The following is a 27938-nucleotide window of genomic DNA, read 5'->3' on the forward strand; positions in this document are numbered from 1 at the left end:
ATGGAGGCGGAGCCGCTTCGGAGGGCCAGGGACTTAAAACATGGCCGATGGTCGCGTCACGGTTTTGCGACGCGAAGGGCGGCCCCGCCTTTACGTAATGTTCCCCACGTGATGCGGAGACGGCGCCGGGGCCGCGCGAGGGCTGGTGGGAATTGTAGTCCCGAGGAATGGAAGCTGCTTTTGGAGGCCCCGGAGAGGCTGGGACTGCAACGCCCAGCATTCCAAGCTGGAATAGGATTTGGGGTGGGTTTTTTTTTGGGGGGGGGGTCATTCCCTGGGGAGTTTTGCGAAGGGCAGCATCTTATCTGGGTTGTGTTGTGGAGGAGAGGCAGCAGAGTGATTTTTTTTTTTTTTAAATAATCCTTTTATAATTTTTTCAACCTTGGGTACTTTCAATGATTTCTCAGAATTTCTCAGCCAGCAGGTTGGGGAATTCTGGGAGGTGGAGTTCACCCCTCCTCTAAGATTGAAAACCAGTTTTGTAATAATAGTTTTCCCTACTCCGCTGCAGCATCTCCGAATGAGGGATTCCCCGTCTCTCCCTTCTCCAGCAGAAAATGCAACAACTATTTTCCTTCCTTGGAAAGCAAAAATAAAAGTCTGCTAAATCACAAGCCATGAGACGACACGGACAGATTGATAAACTAGGCTTGTAGCCACGCACACCAAGTATAAAATGTCAACTCGGGAATAGTATCTTAGCCAGCAAACCTTGTTAAGAAAGGTGAAGGTCCTTGGATGAAAAGCGAAACATCTTCAAAGAAAAACCAGAAAGTCCAGTTGCCTCTTGAAAAAGCACCTTTGGGAAAACTTAACAGGTGGTTTCCATGCCGTGGGCAAACTCAGCTTGTTATTTAGTCTGGAAATGTAAACTGACTACAGTCTCCCCATGGAACACAAATGGCTGTGATGTAAGCCCCCCCCCCCAAATGAAAGAAAGTAGGATTTGATTATACCTAAAGTTATGGTGGCACAATCCTATATTCTCATGCCTCAATTTGTATTCCAATAGCTGTGGATATAAACGACAGCTTTTTTATTCAAACTGCCTTTCGAAGCTCACGAATGGAATGTTTGGTGTCAAAAAAACCCCGCACACTTTTTTTTAATACAGTGGCCTCTGGACTGATGCACACAGATTTGTGAGGGTTGCTACTTGCTGAAACGATCTTTTGTAATGAAAAGAATAAAGCACAAGAGTTGAAATTTTCTTTTTGCTAAGAATTTTGAGAGAATTCTCGTCTTCGGCCCTATTGGGAAGGGATACTTGGAGAAGGCGAGCTGCAAATTGATCTGTTGCCATCCTAGGAGGGGGGTAAACTGGGAAAAGAAGAATAAATTTTCCCCCACCCACCCCCAGGGGAGGGGGCATTACATTAGATCTGCCAAGATTCACAGCATTGGATGCCAAGATTCCCTCCGCTTTTCATTTTGTTTCTTTTCAGGGGGCTCGACTGCATCTAAAATATGTCCGAGGGGGATAATCCCACTCCTGCACTTTGATGGATTATTCCCCGAGCACAACAAAATGCGTAAATGTAATGCTGTACAGAAAAGAAGCCTCGTAGCGGAGAGGAAGAATATATATATTTTAAACAACCGAGTCATGTAATTAACATTTATCACAAGGAGGCAAGGCACAACAGACCTCAACAGCACAGATCTGCCAACTGAAATGTCCTGGGTGACAAATGGATGAGGTTTTCTTTTTTCAATTAAAAAAAAAAATGTCCAAGAGTTGCTTAAATCGTCTTCTTTGGTATTAAAACACAACTTAAGATGGATTTTGGGTGTAAAGGGGAAAGTAAACAAGTCCACTGTGTTGGAGCTGATGAAGATTCTCCTAATTCATCTTCCGATTTGACACGGAGGTCAAATAGTGGGACGGAAACAGGCTTTTCTGGCTGGTTAGCTCTGTTTATTTATTTATTATTTATTATTCGAAATTTCTATACCGCCCTTCTCCTTTCGGACTCATGGCGGTGAACAGCCAAAATAAAAACATTTATACATAAAGTACGATTAAAAATAGATTTAAAATAATTAAATTTGGCCCATAGTTTAAAATTTATCAATTTAAAATCCATATCAAAATTTAAAACCAACCATAAAATCATAAAATCAAGAGAGACTGGCTAACTGAAAGAGATGAGTTTTTAGGGCCCAACGAAAAGTCCGGAGGTCGGAGATCACTCGTATCTCTGGGGGTAGATTGTTCCAAAGGGTAGGTGCCACCACAGAGAAGGCTCTCCTCCTGGGGGTCGCCAGCCGGCATTGTCTAGCCGACGGCACCCTGAAGAGGCCCTCTCTGTGGGAGCGAACTGGCCGGTGGGAGGCTATTGGTGGCAGAAGGCGGTCCCGTAAGTACCCTGGCCCTAAGCCATGGAGCGCTTTAAAGGTGATCACCAACACCTTGAAGCGCACCCGGAAGTCCACCACTGTTAACTGGTGTTCAGCCTTGCAGTTCCCTCTGGATTTCCTTTGGAACGTGGGGATGTTGAATTGAGAGGGCTCTCCTGCTAGGATGGCTGAGCTCAAATGTCAGGGGGTTAAACAGAACCCTGTGCAAATTTTCTAAAACTGCCCCCCCACCCCCACCTCGCAGTAAAAACGAAACCAGTGCAATGCTTTATCCAACCTACAAAACCAGTTCAGCAAGTTAGCTGACTGATGGAATCAAAAGCTGCAGAGTGAGCCATGGGTGCCTGCTACAGTTTGCTACCTTCCAAATACCGGCTGGCTTTAGATCAGATTCCCAATGACCCATGGGATTTATAGCTTAATAATCATGTGTAATTCCACCCATGGGTTATTTATTTCTTTTATTTAGGAAAACAGGGCTTAAAAAAAAAAAGAGAACATTTTACCTTCACAGCTTCCATCGGAGATGCATGTTGCTTCCCACAAATTCTACTTCCAAATTTAAATTTATTCACTGGATAATTTTATCTCCCGTTTATTTCAATCTTAAACCATTTGAATTATTAAGAATCAAATGGTTTATAAACAGGAAAGGTGTGCGTGTGTGGGAGGGATACAGCATATAGCCTGTGTTTTAATTACTTCTGACAGATTTGAGCAAGTGATTATGGGATAATCTGATTACTGCCAAGAGGAAGCTGACATTTAAATAAAAGAGGAATAGGATGTACTCTTCTGTCAAGAATGGAGAGGCAGAATTTGAGGTATAGCTTGTATGAAGCGATTCCGACTGCTGTGCATGATGTTGACAATAAAAGTTGACAAGTTAAAAAAAATAAAAACAGGAAAGGGTCCTGTTGGGAGTCTTCTCATTAGTTATATTTTTAGCTGCTTGACCTACTTTTCTAAAGAAAAAAAATATGTCACGAGTCAATACTACAAAATGTGTTTCATTTGTTTTAAAGCTTGGATCTTAGGCTGTCTTAATATTATTTACCATATTACAAACAGACCAGAAATCAAAGCAGATGCATCCTCTGAAAAATACCTGCTGGGTTATAAGGCCCTGAATTAAATATTTTAAAGAATGTGGAGGTATTTTCATATACTGTATATCTATGTTGGGAAAAGGGTATAAAGCTGTTTGCAATGTTTCAGTACTCCATCAATGTATGCAGAAATGGGTAGTGAAGGAAATTAGCACCCACCCGCTCTTAGAAGAATGAAATACTTTAGGAAATATTAAAAAGGCAGATTGTTATATTTTCCCTAAAGCAGAAACATGTTTCTAAAGATAGAAACTCAGAGCCTCAGTTCTCTGCCCCAAGTAGAAACTAAGGGGCCAACTTTTAGAAATGCAGGTTTGGTAATCCATTCAAGATTAAAACCCAAGGAAGCCAGCATTGAGGATTAATTACATTTGTTAAACACGATTAAAAACCCCAACTCATTGCCGGCCTGGCCTTCGCGAGACAGACTAATTAAAATCAAATAACAAAATACACAAAAACAAGCAAAATGCTGTAGATCATCAAACCGGAATCACACATGCTTGGTGGTTCTGCTTCAACATTTAAAGTAAACCATCTTTCCAATCAGCCTCCATGTTTCCAGTGTCTTTCTTCCCACTTGGAACTGAACCCAGATGGACATTGCTTCCAACAGTAGGGAAGGGCGGAAGGCTGCAGTTAAAAATATAGAACAAAAATCAAACTTCCCAACAGGGAAACATAACAAATGTCTGCAATAAAGGTTAACAAGGGGAACAAAGATAAATTGAGCAAATTAACAAGGTAGATACACAAGGTGTATTTCTGTTAAATAAAAGTTCACACCAAAATAGGAAAAGTGTGTTGTGGGGCAGGGATTTTTCCTTCTGCGTCCCCTAGATGGCACCCGGTCAATACATTTGGCAGGAACGTGAATTTTAAAAGCAAAACAAATCACAACAGCAGCTATATTTCAATGCAGCTAAACACATAAAAGAAATCTTGCCTAACTACATTTTGGATTATGGTTTGAATGAGTTGCCTGTTCTTTTCAACAGGTAGAAATAGAAAACAGGAAAACAATTCATACTAATTGCGGATGAAGTTAAAATTATGTTCCCTCCTGAATTTGGGCAGCATATTATGATCCTTGGCTTAATCACCAGTGTCATGAAGCCTTTCCTTTCTTGCTTTCTACAGCATGGGGGTAATATTTTTATAGCTGTGCAGTATTTTTCAAAATTTGGCAACTTTTTAAGATTCCACTCCCAGAATTCCCCAGCCAGCATGATTACTTTCTTTTTGCTTCAGGGTTATTTTTCTTCTTTCCCTCAGGGGGGAAAAAAAAAAGTGAAGCAAAAAAGCAAAGTTTAAAATCTCACCCAGTGGATCAAAAACGGGTGCAACCTAGATATGTCAAAATGAGAAGAGATGCTGCATTGCTATGGGGAACAGGGGAGGCTTCATCCTTTAAATCTGATGTGCTTGACTAGTTTCTTATTCCACAGATTTTAGCATGTCCCAGGGAAGGTTCATAGCTGTGAGATGCTGGAGGAAATTCTCTGCAAGGAAAACCCTTCCACTTGGGTCCATTACATTTTGAAGGGCCAGATTGAACGTGGGCTGAGAATTCTTCCCAAAACTTTGTTTACTCAAAATAAAAATCACTGCAGCAACACCCAGACAACCCCCCCCCAACAACTTTAGCTGGTAGCCAGATGCCTTTAAAAAAAAACCCCGAGCTTAGAATAAAAATGTGAACTTCTGCCTTGATCCCAGCAAGTCAGATGTAGTGGTCCACTCCCTGCAAACCTGGAATTTCCTCAGTTGTCTTGCATTTCTCAGCCTCTCTCCTCCCTGTCCTACTTTAAAGCCATCTAACCAAGTTGAAAAGCTGAAACATCTAAAGATGCTACCTGGTGCATAACTGAGAAAGGATTTAAAAAGTAAATGATTTAAGTCTTTCTTTCACTGCATGTTTTCTGGCTGGGGAAAGATGGGAATAACTAAGCATAATATAGTTGTTGTTCTTATATCTGGCCATTTCTTTGGGGCTTAAAACGCAGCATTGATGGGGATTTCTTATTTCCTCCCCACAGGAAAAGCACCCCCCTCTAAACTATGTGAGTCAAGAGTGAGATATGCAATGAATGCCCACAGGAAGATGGGAGGACTCTCAATCCTAGAGCAACGTATTAATCACCAGCCATTAATGACTATAATGTACAGGTAAGGTAGTCTTCTTTTAGCAGCCATTTGCAGTTATGGCAGTAACAATAAAGTAACTTTGCAACCAATCCTCACATTTACAACTTCACAGGGCTGTAAAGCAGATGAAGATTATAAATACAGTTGTAGTTTCACTTAGTGACTGCTTCACTTAACAACTGGGTTGCTGGCCCCAATTGTAGCTGCTAAACGAGGACCACCTGTATATGCAAGCAAGAGGCTTTTTTTGCAGCCAGGGTTCTAGCACATAAAGAACATCTGGATTGAGGAAATGGGATATAAAAGTTCTTTGTGTTTTTTACCAAGGAATCCTTAAAAGAAGAGAGCCTTGCACAGGAGTTTAAATTCCTTTATATTAAAATCATCAAGATAAGAAAATGAAAGGAATGCTATGCTTGGATTTTTCAGCGTAATAAAACTGGTTTATTTACATAATAACATGTATGTCACAGAGTACACTGCAAAGTACCACAGCAAAGTGTAACTGCCGTCTGAACACAAAACCGGTATAAGATAGCTATAAGAATAGATAAATATAAATTATGATGAAGCACCCGACAGAGCAATGCAGTGAACTCCAAATACAATGATTTGCTGAAGGGGCACAGAACCTTACCCCACCCTTCCCCATCCTTTAGGCACTGGAAAAGAAATACCATAAAACTGGATTTGAATAGGAATTTTTGGCTTAAAATACTTTGTCTTCCCAAATAAAAGTAAAACAGATCTTTCCATACTGCTCAATGCTCAATGTAATTAATAATAATAATAAAAAAATCACACGCACAAAACCACCTCAGGATAAAAACCTTTCCAAGTCTGAATTCAAGTCAACAAATGGTACATTGGAAACATCGTTTTGGAAAAGGCCCATCTGCATCAGTAACAATATGTACCAAACTGCAGGCTGGCAGAGGAGTTTGCTCTGGAGTAGCCCTTCCCCAGCCTGAAGCCTCCAGCTTGGTTGGGACTACAAATCTCAGATTCCCCAGCTGGCAGCTCCAGCATCTCTGAGCATCAGGTTAAGGAAGGTTCAGCTGGATTCTGGAGGTGCCTATTGCAAACACCTTGAAAGAGAGGCCTACTATGTGAATTTTTAAAATTCAAGAAACGTATATTCAAATATATAATACACTTAGCATAAAAACCAATTGGATTATGCTTATAGTTCAGTAGAATTCATTTATAAAAATATAGACACTTGACAATTTCCTTCCATTATTAAAATATATATCAAACTTTCTTAATTCCGGGACTGGAGGAACAGTCAAGGAATTGGAAGCCAGCATTGGTGCAAAGCTAAAGGAAGCACTCTGGAACAAGTTCAGCGATAGTTTTCCCAACCTCCGCCTGTTCTACCTTGCTTCAAGCATTATAGCAAACAGCTGTCCAACAAAAAGTTGGATGGAAAGGGAAATGTTAGGATAGAATGTCATTAGGAATTCATAATTCTTAATAAAGTTCCTGGGTATAGGGATGGCAATCCTACAATACAAATAGTTAAGTGTAGCTCAAATCAGTAGATTCACAAAGCATTTTGAAGTACATTCATTTGTACAATGGGACAAAACAAGGCAATTTCCCTCCCATGCTTCTCCCCCCTCCCCCCCTCATTCAATTGTGTTTCAAAGACTTGCCTGGACAAGTCCCCACAGTTTTCTTGGCAAGGTTTTTCAGACGCTGTTTGCTATTGTCTCCTTCCTAGGACTGAGAATGACTGGCCCAAGGTCACTCAGTTGTCTCCCAATTTCTTGCCTGATGCCAAATTGGCTCTCCCCGTGCTTTTACCAATCATTATGCTACTTTAGTAAAACTGGACAGAGGTCTGGCTGTTTTATTAGGCCCATATACAATAGCAATATCTTGAATATACAGTGAATATTAATCAGAAATTCTCTTGTTGCATTTACAGGTAGTCTTCAACTTACCAGTTCATTTAGTGATTGTTCAAAGTTACAATGGCACTGAAAAAAACTATGTGTTTTTCACCGTTACCACCTTTGTAGCATCCCCATGATCATGTGACAAAATCTGGATGCTTGGCAACTGGTTCGTTCTTATGAACGTTGCTCTGCCCCAAGGCCATGTGATCCCCTTTTGCAACCTTCTGACAAGCATGTCGATGGGGAAGCCAGATTCACTTAACCGGGTTACTAACTTATCAACTGTATTGATTCTTAACAAATGTTTCATTTAACAATAGAAATTTTGGGCTCAATTGTGGTCTAGGACTACCTGTTCTTGAAATGTGTAAACATACTTGCAAAAACGTGTGCTATTATTAAAGGCAGAGTATTTATAGGGCGGGAGAGGGGGATTCTAAATGGAGGAGATGCTACTATTTCCATGTTCAGTTCTCCAATTCCATACTTCCAAGACTACATCTGTTCCTTTATAAGGTGGGTGTTTTGGGGAGCATTGGAGTGCTAGATAGCAGCTAAGAACAAAGCCATTTAGAAACATTTATGTTCTCGTGTGGCCTATCCTGAGCGCCATTTCTTGAGCGGGCTAGAGCAGTTTTTTTAAAACTGATATCATGCTGGCCACGGATTCTGGGATTTGGCATCAGTGTGGGGAAAGCTATGCTTGAACAGGGCAACAGGTTGGGAGACATAAAAATTGTGACATAATTATCACTCGAGGCAAGCTGTAAGCCTCATTTAACACATTTCGGGAAGGGCACCCAGTCAGGCCTTGTTAATATTGAAAAGGTATTAATGACTCCAAGTTTTCTGCTTCCAGCTTCTTCTGAATATTTTGCCACTTCTCTGAACTTTGCTGCTCTCCACATTTTAGGTTTTACAGCACTGTGTAAGGTAGATAAAGGTCCGATCCATCTTAGCAGCATTAGCAGCAGTTTGTCTTCCCTATTGGTTGTCATCTGAAAAATGTAAGAATTTCCCCAGTTTTATTTTGTCTAGAAATTTTAAAACCGTGGCTTGCTTTATTCTATAGAAATTGCAGATTTGGAAGATGTTACTATTTCATTTTCTTTTTCAATAATGTCAATAGAACTCTTGGATTTATTTAACCAAATAGTGCTCTTTTGGTGAGATTGTTAGTTTCATGCAGAACAGGTAATTTTATTCTCTTTTTTTAAAATATAGTCTTTATTATTAAATCCGTAGCTGGCACTGGGCAATTCCCACCACAGAATTCTCCTCTTAATAGCTTTATATCTGTGATGAGGCAATGTTCTTAGCACACTTAATTACTGATCCAGGCTGCTACCCCAGAAAAGATTGACACTAAATGTTCCAGAAAAGATGTATTCAACTGTTTCAATTTAAAATGAATTTCAGATAATTTTTGTTTGCCATTAGGAAAATTGTAGATATTGTGCTAATATAAATTTAGCAGCAGCTCTCCAAAAATATATTTACAATTTGTAAATATATCTATGTAAGAAAAATATCTATTTACAGTCAGTATGGCTATTTGAAAATTACAATCCCTTGCACTCCATTAACACATGTATTTAAAATGTAGTAAAAGTAGATTTATATTTAAGTTAATGCTTTATGATCACAGCAGCTAATTATACAAACAAGGAAGAATTTCATTTTGTTCAGAAATGATACTGCAACATTTTGTTCCAGTTTATTATTTGTCCATCAGTTTGGACTGGCTAATCTCTTAAATGGCAGAATATCCATATGGCAACTGGGTTTCAATAGGATTGTTTGCAAAAGTAGTCCCAGGGTCCACCAAACCTGGAAGCATCGGCTATACTGTATCTTTACGTATCCCTCTGCATCTCCCTCCCTCCCTCCTCCCCCCACCTCTCACACTCACATACACCCAAATACTCACCGATACAGAGCAATCACATTATTATCCTTCATTTTCAAAGTTCAGCTAGTATTATATAAAAAGGAGATGGCAGTGAGCACATACCTCTGCTTGAATGGAGTGCACAATGCTAATAATATCTGAAAGATAACGTATGACATTTGGGAGCTGCTGCGTAAAATATGCATGGCCATCTTAAAACATTCAATAGTCTATTTTACAGGTTATATCAACATGAGAGGGACACAATGCAATTATCTTACACGCAAAACTATGTAAAGTGGCCTTACGGAATATAGCCTACCATGGTGGTAAGTAAGTAAGCTAAATGAATGTTTATGTACATGCATATATCAATTAGAAGCATACCTAATTGGAGAAAAAGCCCAGCGTGAAGAGCAGGCAGCAGGCTGTGAGCAAAGTACGCTCACAAAGGTGTATATAGTCACTTTACAGTATTTCAAGCAGGACCACAATTCATGTTTTTGACTCTCTGAACAGTTCTGTAGTGCACTCATAGCAAATGCTTGTTTTGGTGGCCAATTGTACAACACTCACAACTCACCTTCTAGGGGCCAGTGTGTCTGGCTCTTCACATGCAAACAATTTTTGCACTTTTGTTTTAAAGTAATATAACATTCACACACATTGTCCTGAATTCTAGTCGAACTTTCTCCAATATGATATGGAAGGAGAAAGATTTCAAACATTTCAAGAAGCCACAACATATTCTATGCTGGGCTCAGTTTCCATTAAGTGAGGGGCCACATTCTACTCCATGAGCCTAGAGTCAGATCTAGTTTCTGCAGATTATCTTTTAATTTCTGGTCCAAACCTGCAATATTCTGTTCAAAGTGGCTATTTGTCTCAAAGGCTGAAGTAAACACATCAGTCACAGTTTAACAATAAAGAAACAGAAACACCAATCCATAGAAATAACACACAACTTTGTGCATCTATGTGCCTTGTAAGAAAAAAAAGGGAAGGCAGGTCTAATATATGGTTACATCTGTCGTGTAACGTAAACATAAACAGTTTTTCATATAATATATCCAAAAATTGCACATATATCCAGAAGAGAAGCACAGGCTCAACACAAGAGCTATCCATGTTCCAACAAACATCCCCAGATTTGGGAATTCAATACTGGTCAGCAGCTCCACAGTTTCAGAGCTAATTCAAGCAACCCTAACCATACTGAGCAGACAGATTAGATACAGTGGGATTAAACTGCCTCTGCAGGAAAAGGCGAGTGTGATGGGTTAAGGAAGTCAGACGAGAGGTGTAAAGGCCAAACACACCTTCAGCCAGTCATATTTCTCCATTAAAGTCACCTTCATGTGCAAAAACATCTTCAGAATCAGCAAGGGTCAGTGATATCTCTACAATTTTGGAATTTCAAAAGTAATCACTTAAAAATCCTGATAGCAGCTATGAAGTCAATTCCAAAGGAAGCTGCAATGGGCACAATTTAATTGTGTCTGCCTAAATAATCAGCTCTCAGGGAACTCACAGAGTATTTGTTCCTGTGACCACTTCCTTCCGAGAACCATGGCTGTGGAAAGCCAATCTCTAGCTGTGCAGCTTACTTATCACACCAAGCTGAGCTTTAAGAAATATTTGCAGCTGTCAGCGTAGCTGGCTTTCACTTTGCTTTGGAAAATGGCAGTGCAATACTGAATACTTTTCAAAAAGCAACCTGCCCTTGATTTAATATATACATCAACTGGGTAAGAATACGAGGACAGTTTTTTTTAAAAAAATATGTGCGGGCTTCAGTTGCCCTTAGGTTCTTATGCTGCACGTAGTTAGCAACATTATGAGTTAATACTTCATCAATAATCTTAACTGATCCTGCTCGCTGAATTAAAGGAAGTAGTTGGCAGTATACTGAGGTGATGACTAAATCTGAAAAATCAGATTAAAAAAATGACAAAATAAAGAAAAAATACATTTACAAAGAGAACTCAGGGAAAGGGTGTGGACGGGGGTATAACTCAGTGGGAAAACCATCCCTATTCTTCCATCCCTCAATTCTATAACCTTTTTTTCCCCTGTTATAAAGATAATTATTCAGGAGGCAGTGAGTACCATTAAATCACTGCCCTCTCCCCTAGATCAAGAATGTGACCTTCCTCCCAAATCCTGCAAAAGCTACACATCTAGGAAATGTGTCTAGTAAATGGGATTAAAAATGGGGATAAACTGACAAAGATCACAGGGTCGGGAGGTCATATTTTTTTTAGATTTTGGTGCTCGATTGGGGATGACTCATTTGTTTTCAGTCATTATAGCAACTCTGCTTCAGAACAGACATATCAGAAATAATGACTTCCTTACTACATTTTCACCTTCCTCGCCCACTCACAGTGGTGTGATGGTTTTCAGACCTCTCCCATGCGTGCAAGACTGGAAATGGAACTTCCTGTCGAAATCTGTTTGCTCAGTGCTGGTGACCTCAAGACCTAGATAAGAATGTTAACCCAGCATGAAATTTTGTGCCAAGGAAAGGATTTGGGCTTATCCAAGTGAAGCAACCACTCTAGGAAACTAATGCTGCCGCATAATTTTCACTATGCGACTGAGCGAGTCTATAGTGGCAAAAGCCAGGTACTGACAACAAAGCCAGTCTTCCAGGCTGACTTGACATTCCTTGTCCAAAGACTTTTCGGCAAACTTAATCATCAACAGGGTCCGTTTGATGTCCAGCCAGTTTTGGAGCACGGCCTCCCTTTGGGAAGGTTTAGCAGAGGCCCTGAGACTCTGAAACAAATCCTCCCGAGGGCCCCAAAGCAAACACTGGAGGACGCCCTTGGCCTCAGATATCAGGATCCTTTCGGATGGGTTGGGGTTTAGCAGGCAAGCAGCCAGCTTCTGAAGCCCCAGGGAATAAAGTGACCGGCGAGGGACTTGGGGTAGGTCAGCCCAAGTGTATTCCTTCTCTTTCAGCTCTGGATTCTCATCAAAAGGGTTGGGCAGGTGCAACATTTCGTAAATGAGGATGCCAGTCTGGAACTCGTCACATTTCTTATACTGCATGGCGGTGATGATTTCTGGGGCGAGGCGAGACTGGTCCTTCAGAATCTCCGGATCCACCATATGACTCTTTTGCTTGGCTTGGGAGAAATTGCTCACCAAAAGCCGGGTGGGGCAAGCAGCACTGGGGTTGAGCTCCACCGAGTCATGGTTCAGAAGGCTTTTGCTTGGCCGACAGCCTACTAGCAAAAGATTCTCCAAACGCAGATCGCAGTGGGTGATGTGATAGGGTTTTAGGTGCTCTAGACCAGAACACAACTGTAAAAGTAGTAGGCACACTTGTCTTTCATACAAATCGGGACATCTAGAGTGATGCTCCACAGAATTTCGCACAAAATCAGCCACTGATAGGTAGGGAACCTCCCGGGTAATAACAACAACTCTGCTGCGCTGCTTACTGATGGTGGTTTGGGGACCTGGGCTGTCCTGGGAAATGTCCACCGAAGAGAGGCTCTCTTCGCTCTTCTGTTCAGCCTCATCCTCTTCTTCAGGTGAATTGGGATCTTCCCATGGAAGGAGACGAACAGGTACATCTGCCAGAAAGTGGCCACAATCCTGCTGTATGTTGAAATGAATAGCCAAGCTTTGGCGAATGGCCAAACTGTGGTAATACTGCTGGGATTCTTTAGCTCTGCTCTTACAAATCTGAAGGCAGGGAAAAAAAAGAATGAAAAGAAAACTAGGTTTCAAGTAAGTTAATGAAAAACTGTTATTTGAAAACACATCCACCTGTGCCTCTTTACAAATAAAGAAAAGCAGCTATTGAAAAGTGATCCATAAAGGATTCTAAAGAGGCATGAGCAATTTATTGTATTTGCTGAAGCTGACGGTACTAAGGCAACATCTTCTTTATCTGCTACAATCTATCCCTCTCTCATGCACATTTTGTAGAAAGCGAATAGTAACAAAAAAAATATATTTCTATTACAAATAAACAATTTGTAGTAGAAATAAACCAAGCAGCCAGAGATTCAGTGTCAAATTATTCACATTAAAAAGAAGGAATACATCTTTGAAGGCCTTCTGGAAGACTTGTTTCTGGGAACATCCTGTAAACATGGAATATAAACATTATGAAAAGGGCTTTATTGCATGAATTTATATATAGAATGCTAACAAAAGCGATTAAACCTAGCAGCAGAATGGCTCTTACTGAAAGATCTTCATTACCTTCACTGCATAATTGTTGAGTGAATCTTTCGCATAAGAAGCAGGGTAGTATACAGCATCTCCTGCCTCGCAGCATGGCCTGTCACAGGTTAATCTGAAGTCCGACCAACTGTCTACCCCAAATCGAAGTTGATTTTTCTGTCCGGCCATAAAAAGATCCTCGCATCTGACGGACAGTTTCTTCAGTGAATCTGCGTGAAGGCTTCTGATCTTGCTCACCACCTCTTCCCTGTTTTCAATTCCTCTATAAAGCGCTTGCTGATGGGGCTTTGGGCCAGCTTTACCCTGCCTACTGTGAGTAACAGGCCTAATGGAGACAGACTCCATGCTAGTGGAACCACTCTTCTTCATATGGAGAGCAGCGAGGTTGGTGGTAGGTGAAGCTGCCTTTTCTGAGGGTCTGCCCAGAGAATCCCCAGATTCATTGTCCACTGCCTTGAATTCTGAACTGACAGAAGAGCAGATGCTGCTTCCTTCCCAGTTAGTGTCGATGTCATAGGTAGGGTTAGCCATCACACAGAGGCTACTTTCAAGAGCCTGCTTCTGGAGGTCTTTCGGGAGTGGTTCGGTGTGTGCTCTCAAAATGGTCTTCTTTGGCAGTGGAGGTGGAGTGGGATTTAAGATGGCTGATATTTCTGGATCGGATATTCCGCCAAATGCAATGGCATCCTCCAAAGCTCCCTTGAGTTGCCGGGGATGCTTTGGAGGCATCATTGCTGCTCTGGATTGCCCTGTGGAATAACAAAACGATTTTTTTTGGTGACTCAATAGTGAGCACAAAGGTAGCATACATCAGCATTATATAGTTAGGTAGCTGGCCAGGAAATAAGAGTACTTTTTATAACAAACCCCTGTGCTTTCCTCTAAATGGGAGAAAATCAAATAAGATTACAATTATTACCATATACTATTGTGCATTATTGCTTTGAAGATGCAAACCATATTTGCTTTACATGGAACATAGCTTAAATGCACCATATAAGTTATGTCACCTTCTTCTAACAGTTGTACGCAGCTAAACATTAGACGCCCTATGACAATCTAATATTTGGAACTGAATCCTATAATATTGTTCAAAAAGTGAATAGCACACATCTCAACTTGTTTTGCCTCTTTTTCAAAACTATATGTACTGCATGAAAAGGAAGCGTTGTGGTCTTCACCCAGGATAATGTAGCTCTTTTCTCTTTACATCTCACCAATGATACTCTCAATTCAGCTAAAAAGCCTTCCCTTGAACTCGGCAGCTCATGTACTGGGTGTTTTTCCCCTATACATTCCTTTCATGCTTTGTAATCCTGTCTTCCCCAAAGCAATATTTTTTGCCAAGCCCCAACTTTTTCGTATGACACTATTTTGAAGAATGTATTTTGCTGAACAGAGATTAACTGAAAGAAAGCTGTTTGCCTTGCTGACTGGAGATTCGGGAAGTTGCAATCCCATATGGCAAGCCAAGCTGGTTTAGCAAATCACTTCTCAAACTAAAGCATGATACTCCACACAACCTAATTATGGCCACAATTACGTTTGCTTATATTGCATGCAGAGCCCTGTTACAGAACACAAAATATCCCTGCTCCAAGAAGTTTACTACCGATAATTCAACAAAAGGAAAGCAATAAAGGAAGCAGAAGAACTGGATAATGAAGGGGAGAATGTGCAATTATTTCAATTACACTTGTTTTGCTAGAATAGCGGAGAAGAACGAAATATCTGTGGCTCTAAAAGGGAAAAGTGACAAACTGGGAGGCCTGGTGAAGAAGCAACAACTTTATGTGCTTTTAATTTAATTTTTCTGTGAATGTTGTATTGCTATACTGCATAATTGTTGTGAACTGCCAGAAATCATGATCTATGAGTGTATATAACGTTAACGAACAAATCCAACAGCCTTTGCCTAATACTGTTTCGGCCTAGTATAGTCTGTGAACTCAGCCAATAATCAAGCCGCAATTTATATTCTGTGCAGAGGGAAGGTACTTACCCAAGTTACTATAGGTAGCACTGCAGGCACTCACATCAGAAGAATCAGACATTTCTTCTCTCTCATCTTCCAACTGTAATATTTCTGGAGTGCGGAACGTAGGGCTGTCAACATCCTGCTTTTCAAATGCAGAAGTTGGAATTGGAAGGGACACATTTTCCACAGGTTTTGTTTTCTCGTCAGGCACTTGACTGAAACAAAAGCAAAGTATAGTTCACCTGCCTGGCAAACGTCAGTTTTCTTTAATGAACTGTGTTAAAGGAAATTAAAACAAAACAAAACGCAGAAGCGTTTCTAGAATGCTTTAAAATACATAAGGCAAGCATTCTAAACTGTACAAACAATGATGGTAGTTGTAGTTATTTATGCCACACTTAAAAAACTTAGCGTGGAACAAAGAAAAAGAAGCGTCAATTAAATTAGAAGAGTTAATGTGCCTTACAAACATTACACAGGATTTACAGTAAAGACCCCATCACTGAACACAACTGATCAGAGTCCCAGATTCCAGCTGAACATCTTACAATATTAAAAATAAATACTTAGTACCTCTGCAGTTTCGGCCCAACACAATAACATTATCAATACACACGTATACATTACCACATTCAAGGAATTTTATAATGCTGACATAAAGTCATCCACAGAAGTTAGTACTGATAAAAAGGTGAAGTTAAAAAGTCTCATCTTATTATCAGTGTTGATATTTTATTAACATGCGGCAAAACAGTGTAAACATAACAAATTGCACAAAAAGTGAAACCATTAAAAGGTTAGCCCAAGTAATTTTGCACATTCAAAACTTTAAAAACTGTGGAGTTGTAAATTCACTTTGGGAACTGCAGGTATGGAAAATGCTTTCTGTTTAACAAACTTTGCTCTTTGCTCTCATTAACTCCACTATAGTGGCTCCATTCAAAACAACCCCACCTAACAGTTGCTTAATTTGAAGAAAGAATTCCTGTTATGGAATAGTAATCTCTATAAACAAATTTGCCTGGATTAATACTTAATACAGAACAGAGTTGTTTCTAGTTCCGTGCGCTCTTTTGAGAAATGTGCTACCAAAGTAAATTCATCAACTGAGAAGGTAAACAAAAAGGAGAAACTCACCCACTATACTCACTCACACAGTTCCCCATTAAAGGAAATTCTCTCAGAGCCTTCTTGAGCCTTTTAATCATGTCTCGAAACTCTGGTGAAGCATTTATTCCACTGGGGTCTGGTGAGCTATAAGTTGTGCAAAGCAGTGAGCAACAAAGACTGAAGTCTGCACGGAATGATATCACCTCCTGCACCTTGATGTTTACCTTCAGGGGTAGGTCTGGGGAATGTGCCAAAACACCTTAGAAACTCTAGCATAAGCAAAGTGCAGGCTTGCTTCGTTAACCCTTTCCTTACTACAGAATATCATGCACACTTTACACATTTTTACTCTTCATTTGGAGAATGCTGGAACAAAGATGAATTTATTTAAAATAGTGGTAATTGGCCTGTTTTAGAATTAGACCAATTTAGGAGCTGGGCTAATGGAAGAAAACACATAGTACTTTAGTTGCTCACAGGTATATAAAAACAACGAGAGGTTCTGAGAAGACAGCTGTAAGACAAGTATGCAATTGCTCTGCTCCTGTTGCACAACAGGGCAGAATTCTCTCATTTCAAATAAAATAAATTAAAGTAGGAAAAATGCTATTACCAAGTATTTCTTAAGTTTCAGAATCCTTTTGAAGGAAGGAAAGGAGAAAAGAAAGGAACACCTAAGACATATTAACCTGCTCCCTACTTCTACAATGCAACTATATAAAGGAAACTGAAGGAAAGTTGTGTTTTCATCAAGATCTTCTAATGTGTTTTACTCAGCTTGAATGTGCAGGCCAAACAAATCTGAATTAATTGTAAACATTTTACTGCTTAGGTGCGTAAGGGCAGAAGAGGAAAGAAGATACAAAGGAATTGTATTTCTTAATTTCTATTGATAAGACCATGTCACTATTATTTTCCTGAATAATTTAAAAAAATAAACTGCCCTTCAATAAACATCATGTGTGGTTCTTTTTAAAACAACAATGCAGCCAATTCTATATCACACCTCAAGATGCAAAACAATAAAATCCCAAACTGGATGTTCTGAAGTTATGGAATGGACAGAATGTCAATCTCTGACATTCCTGTTTAGCCATAAAGGTCTGGGCGCAACTGGGCCAAGTTGATTTTACTGATTTATATCTGGATGGTGCAAAGGCTTGTAGGTTATAGCAGCAAAAATTATTTTTGAAATTACGAATAGTTTGAGATAGTTAACACAGTGGCTGAGGAAAGATGTGGGCTGATTTAAGAAGCAAATTGGTGGTTTGGCTATCAACAGAGCTAACAGCTGATCATGTAAGGGAACTAGGAAACTGTAGATAAGGGGCTGATTTACAAGAGCTGTAAATCGCAAAACATTTGTTTTCACCCTAATTGTTGCTGGATGCAGAGGCACCATAGTCAGAATTGTGCCAGTTTTATGTAAAGTACTCTTAGAATTTATGAGAATTCAAGTGAAGTGACATCTGTTATGCAAAAGATAAAATAAAGGATATTTGGGTAGTTATAGATTCATTTGGACTTAAGCCTTTACAGTATCAGCTTTTGGAATAAAATAAATCTATTAGTTTGAGCTTGTGTTTGCATCAGCATTTTGGGGCTAAAGTTAAATTTCATTCACATTCAAATTTCATTCACATTCATTCATTAAATTTCATTCACATTTCATTCACTTGGTACTATACCAAGTAGCTCAAGATTAGCGCAGTCTTTTTTTTGGTAGCAGTAATTCTTTGGAAAGAGAAGTAGTGGAATGAAAGAGAAAGCAGTGATAGAAAGCGGAGAAATGAGATGGCCATAGAGAACAAAATCACACCATCTCCTTAGGAACAGCACAAGAGTAAGTGTCCTGATGGAAATCTAGGTGCCTGTAAAGGAACAGCAAGCAAACTGGTTCTTTCTTTCTGATTCTTCTTTCTTTCAGGCCCTATCTGAAAAATGCCATGCTCCAAATGATTTGGCACAGAAATTTCAAGAAGTCGAATGTACTAAATTCACAAACAACACGGTAAGCACTAAGTATAAATAACTGAAAGATTCAGAGATCGGAGAAGTCATCTATCTATCTTTGAACTGGCATTAGGCACAGCAATTAAAGAAACAGGGCTCAAGAAGCATCAGGAGTTCCTTTATATTCCTTTTAATGCAGGGAAACTTCTAGGTGATGACTGATTATGCTTTCAAGTTGTTTTCAACTCCTAGCAACCACACAGATAAAGTTGCTACCAGGAACAATATTTTGATTATTTTTCAGTTGAAAAGAATATGTTAAAAAGAATATGTCCCCTCACTAACTCAATACACTTTTAGAATTCATCTCTTCTTGGCCACCATTACAATGATGCCTAAACGCATCTGTTCAACAAGACCCAATTATTTTTTTGACAATATAGGTATTCCATTTCTGCTAGACCAATGAAGTCACATTTATTACATCTTATGACCCACATCAACATATGACCTACTTGTTACCATAAACCAGCATTTCCCTCCTCACAAATCAGATAACAGCGAACTGGAAAACTGCAATTTATCGTTTGCCCAGACTGGTTCCCTCCCCCCTCCCCGAATTAACTGCAATACACAGATTGTGCGTGACAGACATATCTAGGTTTCTTGGTTAGGCAGAATGCTTGGCAATTACTACTCTGAGTTTCAACACAGAACCAATTCTGCCATCCTCCAAGCAAAATCATGTATCTATTTCAGGTGCTCTTCTAGATCTTTGATAGATGTATTGAAAAGTACCAACAGTAAAGATTTTCTGAGTGATTCAAAATCCATCTAGCCACCTATAATGACTGGGTGTCACTGATGTATTAGAAAGAATGAATGTTGATTAATGCTGCTTGAAGAGAAACAGAAAAAAAAATTACATGTAAAAGTTAGCTACCTGGGATGCTGCTAGGTATCAGCTTTAATTTGCATTAATGAATGCCTTTTTGTCTTTGCCTCTTGTGGAATTGCAACATTAAACCATAAGGAAACAATGCTTTACCCTATAAATATATGTCACGATGGCTGTATATAAATGTAATCCTAGTTATCTATGTTTTTCCTCCTTTATTCCTCTTAAAATATTAGCTGTTTGCAGCATTAAAAAAAAATGTGGGAATGTTCAGGAAGATATGAAAAATAAAGTAAGAGTTCTGTCTTCATTCTCAGAAAGTATTACATTGTCTACTCATAATGCTGAGGATAACAAGCAATAAATCCGTATGTAGACACAGGAAGGCTCCACTTCATTAAATGGCAATCTAATATTTCTAGCCTTGAGAAATTTGTCTGTAAAATATGTTTTAAATGAAGCAGCATTTACAGATAGATCAGCCATCACTGAATACCGGTATATGAAATACACTCCTAATCTAATTGAAAAGGATGTGTAAAGAAGGCAAGAAAGCCAATTTTAAAAAGCAAGCCTGTATTTTGAAATTCTAGACTTCTGTTTTAACACCTGCATGTAGGCCAGAAACATTATCCATATTTGTAATAAAGTAACATAGTTAAGTTACAGATTTTGAACCTAACCTCCTTTTCTCTCCTCTATTTCCAAAAATCCTTACTGGAAACAGCCCTATCTATGGACAATTGTCTTTCTGATCTGCGTTTAGCCACCTAAATCGATTTGTTTCCATTAGGAGAATAAACTGAGACAAAACATCAGCTATTTAAAAAAAGTATGGGCCACTGAAGCATATCACGGTAAATTATCTTGCATTGGGTATTTTTTTTTGGGGGGGGGAAAGTTGAGTGAACTTCACAAGTAGATAAAATATCCTAATATATGAAAGCTTATCCCACAATAATTTTACGTTTTTAAGTCCTAATTGAGGAATGACATGATCTTCTGCTTGTATCTAGAGAAAAAGATACAGTGGCCAATTAGTGGTTTAAATTTTACCTGAGAATTTCCTTTGGAAGTTGAGGTGAAGAGGGATGGCTCTTTAAGTTTTCTTCTGGTGTCTCTGGATAGTTTTCGGCCTCTCCCCTCTCGGCTGTCATGACTTCAATGGTGGGCTCCACTTCAGTTTTGGTTTGATTGGTTTTTGTTTCCAACTTTGCCTGATCACATTTAAACATAAAAACCACAGACGGTTTCTCATTGGCATCTGTTCTGGATTCACTGAACCAATTGTGACGTTCGACGGGAGGCGGCGGAAGCATATGAATGACAGTCCCATCAAGACCCACAAGTTTCCCTTTCTCTCTTTCTTTGTCCTCCTCTTCTTCGGTCTTTCTGCGGCGAAAGAAGCTCTTAAAGGATATCCATCGCTTTGGCTTGGCATCAACCGCTCGCCTACCTTCTGAATGCAAAACGGATTCAGCCTCAGTGGATCTAGCTGGGCTCAGGGGTTTGCTCCGATTGCCGAAATGTTTTTGCAACACTTTGCTGGCATGATAAGGTGAAGAGGTGGACCGGGGAGGTGGGAAAGGGGGAGCCTGCTCAGTTTTGGGACTCGGAGAAGTTGCCATGAGTCTTGAAGGCTGCACGATTGGGGATTTAGAAGGGATTTCCTTGGCCGTAACTTCTGTGGATTTGATTCCCTCAGCATTAGGATGAGGTTGCACTGAAAAAAGTGATTTTGGTCGCACTGGGGCGCTCTTGTCTGGGTCTGCATCAGGAGGCAGAGAGTAGAGTTCTTCAACGCTGCAAGACTTAGGGCCAGCCTGAGGGGCTTCCGGGGGAGATTGTGGAGGTTGGATTGATGCTACGATCTGTGACAGTACTGCACAGGCATTTTCCCGACTGTCATTAGATAGTTCCTGATTATCATCTACTTCAGCTAAAGAATCCTGAAAAGTTCTTTGTATTTTTGTTGGGGAGCCACGGCAAGACATTTTGGGTGAAGTCTGACCTTTTCCAAGGCAGCTATTGAATTCCTGAACCTTCTGAGCTACAGAGCCCAGTCTCCTCTCAGTGTTATTGCCTGAACCTTTCGCTTGGGGTAATTCTGCAGACCTATTAGGTATATTTTCAGATACGGTGCTTCCTGTTTCTATTTCTTCATACGTATGGCTGATGATACTAGTGGTTTTATCTTTAAAGGAAAGATCTCCATTAGTGCCTAAAAAGCTTTTATAGATGGCCAAGTTGTCATATGCATTGGGATTTATTACAATAGGAACTTTGATGGCATTCTTGGAACATCTAGCATAAGTTGGCTCATCATGAATAATAATTGGGAAGGGGGGCATGCCGGCATTATTATAGCTGTTGAATTTTATTTCGGACAAGTTAGGGGACTTGACCGGGATTGTTTTTGTAGAAATATGTGTTGATGTAGGTGAAGTGGGAGCAGATTTATGGATATTTCTCCTTACAGGAACAGAAGGCCCTGGAACATTGGCAGTTAATTCCACTTTGGGGATTTTTTGTCGCGGACTTGTACTGGAAGTCCAAACTTCCTGGTATCTGGCAGTGTTGGATTTTTTAAGATTAGGAGTTACTTGCCCACATGACACAGAATGAGACATAGCATTTGTACTGAGGGCATCTGGTGAATTTGGGTTAGACCGAATGTATCTGGTATCCAGTTTTTTTGCCCGATTCTCTATATTTTCATGGGTCATGGCTGCTGATACATCCACTATCGTATAAGGTTTGCACACTGGTTGTTCCATATTTACTACTCTGTAAGGCTTTGCCTGTTCTTCCATGGGGATCAAATTTGTAGTTGTTGTCTGAACTGGCATATTTAAAGAACTTTTCCATTCCTGCTTATCACTGGGGATAGCAGTCTTGCTATCTTTTTCTTCTAGCCTAATGGCAAGCACAGCTTTGTGGGTCTCTACAATCTGGGTAGCATTTTGAGTGTTTTTAACTGAAACTTTAACTTGCTGGTCATCAGAAAACCTGTTATCACATCCTCCTTCCATTAATCTGCTACCTTTAGGACTGTTAGGAGACACTCTACCATTGCAAAGCTTTTGGGAAGAACTGCTGGCCGTTCCGGAATGAGATTCTTCAGTCAGAGAAGAATCAGGGGACATAGAATCAGATGAAACCATGCTCTGCACACCTTCCGGTCCAAAAAGAATTACAGGGTCATCTCCGTAGCCATTCAAAATTTCATCATAGCTGTCATCGTAATCTACTGCACAAAATCTCTGTAGAGACTTATGCCTTAAAGGCACTGTATTCCATTTCTTGTCAACACAAAATCGAACAGGTGACAGCGTGTTCGCCCTAAAGTTAGCAAAACGTGGCTGTCCCCTCATGCGAATTTCCATTGCTAGCAACTCTTCGTCACTTTCATCCCAGCTCTCATGATCATCATGGATGCTGCCAAAAAACAGGTCATCCTCACTTTCATCTCCGCTGGAGAATTCAGGGTAGCAGAAACGGCCCCCTTCACTGCTTATTACAGCAGTGGTTCCACTCAATACAACATGCTTATTTTGTGACTTTGTTCCACCCATCAGGCAACTTGGAGGGATCTTTCTTTCTAATGACTTCTTATAACAAGTGTTTATTCGTCCCAAGAATACTTCTCTTGAATTAATTTCATTTCTTGTTAGGAAAGTTGAATGATCTAAGCCGGCAATTTCCTTCAATACATCAGTGAGACCATTATTGTTGCTTGGAGCTTTATCTGTATCATCATTATTTCCAAAAGACCTATGAATATGGCTGTAATTTTCAACCTCTTCTTCTTCTTCTTCTTCTTCATTATTGTTGTTATTATTCAGTGGCTTTTTCTTCAAAACAGTTATATTTTGATTCCAACCTACAAGAGCTGGTTTGTTCTCACAAAGATCTTGTGAGGCAATTTCACCACACATACCCTGTCCATCTATTGTCACCATGGTGGGTTTTACAGCAATGGTGGGTTTCTTTGCCACAGGTGGCCGAAAATTTCCTGTATTCTTATTATGCTGATTGCTGTGAATTGCATTGGTTTTTATATTTGAATTTGAGACTGGAGCTTTTTCAGGGCCTGGAGGCGGCTGATGCAAGTTTTTTGGCTTGAAGCAATTTTTACATTCACCAGGTTTCCACACATGTTCAGTGAAGGCATTGCAAGCAGACATTTTCTGAGGTTAAAGATTGTTCAGTGCGTGGTAAGATCATTCCTTATTATTTAATGCTGTCTTGCTTGCATAATCAAATCTGGTTCATCCTAGGAAAGTAAGAGAGAAATATTAAAAATCAGTGAGAAGTGAATATACAGACTGCCATTCAAGGAACTTCTCAACTTCATTAGTTGATCTTTTTACTGACAAAATAGGAACTAAGTTTAAGCTTAATCTATTCCATAATGATGTTGTGAGATAAAACAGCTAAATGTTTTTATAGGTAGCCAGTTATGTTTTCAAATACAGTAAAAGTACAGGGGTAAATTTTAATTTCATGTTAATACATAGTCAATAGGAATAATGATCTATAAATTTGTGTAAATGCTACATGACAAGTTAATTATAGAAGACAGGCAAGCATTTTTTTTACTGAACACCAGGTGGAGCTGTAACATAACCAGAAGAGCTTTGCATATTTCATTGGATGGCATCATATAATTTTTAAAAATTTTGCTTAAAGATTTTCTGCCTTTGTTTAAAGAGTGATACAGGTAGTTCTTGAGTTACAATCACAACTGAGTCAGGAATTTTGATTGCAAGTCGAGTCATCATGTGACCGGACTCAATTCTATAACTGTTTTTATGATGTTTGTTAAGCAAGTCATTGCTTAACAAATAATTAAGCAAATCAGGTGGTTGTTAAGTGAATTGTGTGGTCATAAGCTTATCCAATGGGTGCTTTTTGCTGGAAAACAGCAAAAAAGTTACAAAATGCAATCATGTGGCAGCACGATGCTGCAACAGTTGTAAATGCAATTGCCAATTACCAAGCACTTGAAACGTCCGGAGAGTAGCATGGCAGTTGCAATTTTTTTAAAAAATTTTTTAATTTATATGCCGCCCTTCTCCGGAGACTCAGGGCGGCTTACAATGCGCTAAGCAATAGCCTTCATTCTTTTGTATATTTATACAAAGTCAGCTTATTGCCCCCACAACTGGGTCCTCAATTTACCTACCTTAGAAAGGATGGAAGGCTGAGTCAACCTTGAGCCTGGCGAGATTCGAACCTGCAGTAATTACAGGCAGCTGGTCTTAATAACAGGGTGCTTTAGACCACTGTACTACCAATGCTCTGACTATTACTCTGAAACCTATTGATTATATAATCTAAAGGTTATGCAAGAACAAAATAAAGCTATCCTTATTTTTAATACTTTCCTTTGATCTTTTATAGTGTCTCGCTGCAATGATTCAGATTTTTTTATTGAATAGTCCGAAGGCCTTTGCTGCAATGTTCCCTAAAGTTATTTTGAATGTAGCCCATCACACCTGTAACACATTGCATTACAATGTGCAGGGAAAGGCTGGCTGAGACTTGTTTTATGCTACAGATGTAGACAAAGCAAAGAATATCATGCCACTCTTTTGATAACCATAACATCTAGGAAAACCTAGGAAAAAAGACTTGGCAGTATGTCTCTATACAATTTCTTATGTTTGGGTCTCTTGGAATTGTCCATTTGTCAAAGAGACAATATACACGGTGCCTCCTTCTATCCACTATGCATTTTAAAGGACTAGTTCTCTGTTCTAAATTTCAGGCTGACAGATTCCTTCAGGGGCGTGCTGGCTGCAGCACAAAGAAAACCTCCTACACTAATACTGTATACTAACATAATCCAGTTAAAAGGAACTTAATTGGTGTGCAATATTCCCTGCAATTTCAGTATTCTAAAAATGAATGGTCTCAGTAAATACCAGATGGTGACATGCACTAATTAATCAGACTAGCTCAATGAATGAGCCTATTAAAATGAATGCACCTATTAGACATGTGTTTTTAATGCACTCTGCTGCAAAAGCCTGCCTTTAAAGGAACGCTTGATTCATTTAGCGAGCAATATCGACAAGTGTGTGCTGAAGTCATCCGACATTGTAAAGTTATCTCATCAATTTCTATCAATAGATATTTCAGGCCAATTTTGTTTTTATTCAACTGAAGAAAATGAATACTTTTTTTCTTCCAGTGTTTGGGAGGAGTTTCCTAGTACTGGCATGTTCCAGAATGCTCTGCAGGCATTAAACTTCATCCCTGACAGCTCTCGGTACAGCTAGCTAATCACTATTCAGAGCAATAAAAGGCTCTTACAAGAACCCGGCTTTTCATCAGTATTTCTAGTTAAAAAAAGAAGCTATGGTTCATTATCAGAGCAAAATTACAGAATGATAAGTTAAGATTTGGACTGTAGGTAAAAAACTTGCATTTTTGAAAGAACAGCATAAGTACATGCAAATAACAAAAGGGCACAGTATAATAAATATCTTTAAACATCTTTTTTAAATTTCTAATTTCAGCTCCACATGATGGACTTATTTAGCGACACATGAAGCTTTTGAAACAGTGGTATTACCCAGAGCTGTATGAAAACCAACTGCGACTGTACTTATGACCTTAGTTCAGCTTTTAACCTGCAAAGGTTGTAAATGTGAAGATAGGCATAATTACTTTTTTCATCATCTTTGTAACTGTGAATGTCCACTAAACAAGGCAGTCACTCAATGAGGACCATCTATACTACATTCTGGATACAATCATTTTATATGAACTTTGCCTTCTCCTTGGTCTTGTATAATAGCCTGAATAGATGTCAGATATTTTCTAACACATTCAGACTATTTTTAACACCTAAGTATACTTTAACGTAAGGTTAGCTTATACTGGCATAGAAAAAGTGCATTCCATGCTCACAAAAAGAAGATCTTTGTGATTATTAAAAACATATTTAATTCAGTATTGCATTTCATAAACTACACCCCATTTCATTAGCATAATAAATGTGTTATTCCAGTTACCCATATATGCACATGTGATTCACTGGGTGGGGTTGAGAGGTTTAATTTAAGATGCAGTTGAAAAATAATCTGGAAATCTATTACTTTCACTCTATCTGTGGATTGATATTAATGCTATTTTTCTTCTGATTAAATAAAGTTAAACATCTCCCATAATTTTAAGGGGAATCTTAAATTTCTGCCTTGCTCCAGGGTCCAATACATCCCAATTTTTATATGTTGCTCCTGGAAAAAGGTATCTCAATCTGGAATAAAATCTCATCAGAATGCTGAGGACATGAAAGCCACAGTCAGACTCCAAAAGTCATAGCCAGAAACCAACATTTCTATAAATGTCACAATTGCTCTCATTGTTTTCCCCAAGAGAATCCTTGCTCTATATGAAATAATGGTGATGGACAAGGCAGTTTCTAATAGCAACTAGCATGCTGCATGCCATAAAATTTAAGGTTTAAAATTCAGGTTAATACTGTTCTGAGTTTAAATCATTCTACGTTGCCTCATCCAATTCTTCTTTCCTTTTATACTATCCTAATTGTGATCACCAAAGTTATGATATTCCTCTGCTTGTGATCACTGATCCTACTAATTCTTCCAGAACTTCAGCAACTTTGCTTCTTCTGTTATTTTAATTCCCTTACTATCTCCTCCTAGAACCCACTTATGCCTAACCTAACTTTAATGTGCTATTAAACATTTCATAATTAAAAAAAAGGAATCAATATAAATCCTAATTTATATTGTAGACTACATATTGTCTGCTCTCCCCTGTTTGTCTAGTTGCTATAGTAACTAGGTACAAATTATGTTAGCATAATTTATACTGTTTCCATTTATACTTTTTATATTGTTTATTGAAGAGTTGGAAATGGATACTGTGCTTTTGTCAGCTCTAGAATATATTTTCCTCTTTATTGGAAACTGAATTAAATCAACAGAAGGTGAATTAACCTGAGAGCGAACTCCAGAGCCTTAAAAGCAAAAGTTAAAAAAGTATCAGTAATAGATATTAAAGGAAAACTAGAACTGTGTACCAGTTAGCAGATGCGAGGCCTAACAAATACTTGCTGTAACACACATACTTGTTGATATTTTTGATGCTGATTTTCTGAACAGTCAGAAAATCCAGGAAAAGTATTAATCATATGATATAATTGGCGTAAGACATTTCTTAACTGCTGTTATTCTTCAGTCAAATTGCATTGTTGTCAATCATATCATATCTAAATGCTTACATTCTACTTAAAGGGAAGTAGACTAAAAGGGCCAGGGAAGGATGGAGCCCAGACTGGAAGACTGCACTTGTTCTCATAGTGATGAACCATTCTCAGGCACTCCTATGGTTCATCATTTTT

The 27938-nt window shown here is 39.2% G+C and overlaps 1 protein-coding gene across 5 annotated transcripts; it reads right to left on the reverse strand.

The window, feature by feature from the left end:
* Positions 1-2457: 2457 nt before the first annotated feature.
* On the reverse strand, positions 2458-23745 carry PEAK1 (pseudopodium enriched atypical kinase 1). Of its 5 annotated transcripts, XR_011601053.1 has the most exons (7): positions 20615-23745; positions 16735-16851; positions 15622-15812; positions 13638-14368; positions 9453-13112; positions 3970-4103; positions 2458-2479 (listed from the first exon to the last, which is right to left on the reverse strand). XR_011601053.1 is itself a non-coding variant. In XM_070953907.1 (5 exons), the coding sequence occupies exons 1-5, from the start codon at positions 23743-23745 to the stop codon at positions 11982-11984; spliced, it is 5301 nt and encodes a 1766-aa protein (XP_070810008.1). In that variant the 3' UTR covers positions 9228-11981. The 5 variants fall into 5 exon arrangements, 1 of the variants encoding a protein (XP_070810008.1); XR_011601052.1 differs by lacking the exon at positions 2458-2479 and having other exon boundaries at positions 2589-4103; XR_011601054.1 differs by lacking the exons at positions 2458-2479; positions 3970-4103 and adding an exon at positions 6035-8520.
* Between the last annotated feature and the right edge of the window lie 4193 nt (positions 23746-27938).

Source organism: Pituophis catenifer, unplaced genomic scaffold, assembly GCF_029215685.1.
Source record: "Pituophis catenifer annectens isolate HBS135680 unplaced genomic scaffold, rPitCat1.0.hap2 SCAF_14, whole genome shotgun sequence".
Lineage (NCBI taxonomy): Eukaryota > Metazoa > Chordata > Lepidosauria > Squamata > Colubridae > Pituophis > Pituophis catenifer.

Coding starts and splice junctions, on each gene's coding strand:
- PEAK1 (XM_070953907.1), bottom strand. CDS start 23,745: ATGTCTGCTTGCAATGCCTTCACTGAACATGTGTGGAAACCTGGTGAA. Junction 15,813..16,734: donor TGTGTGAGTGAGTATAGTGG/GTGAGTTTCTCC, acceptor CTTTTGTTTCAG/TCAAGTGCCTGACGAGAAAA. Junction 14,369..15,621: donor TGCTACCTATAGTAACTTGG/GTAAGTACCTTC, acceptor GTTATTCCACAG/GGCAATCCAGAGCAGCAATG.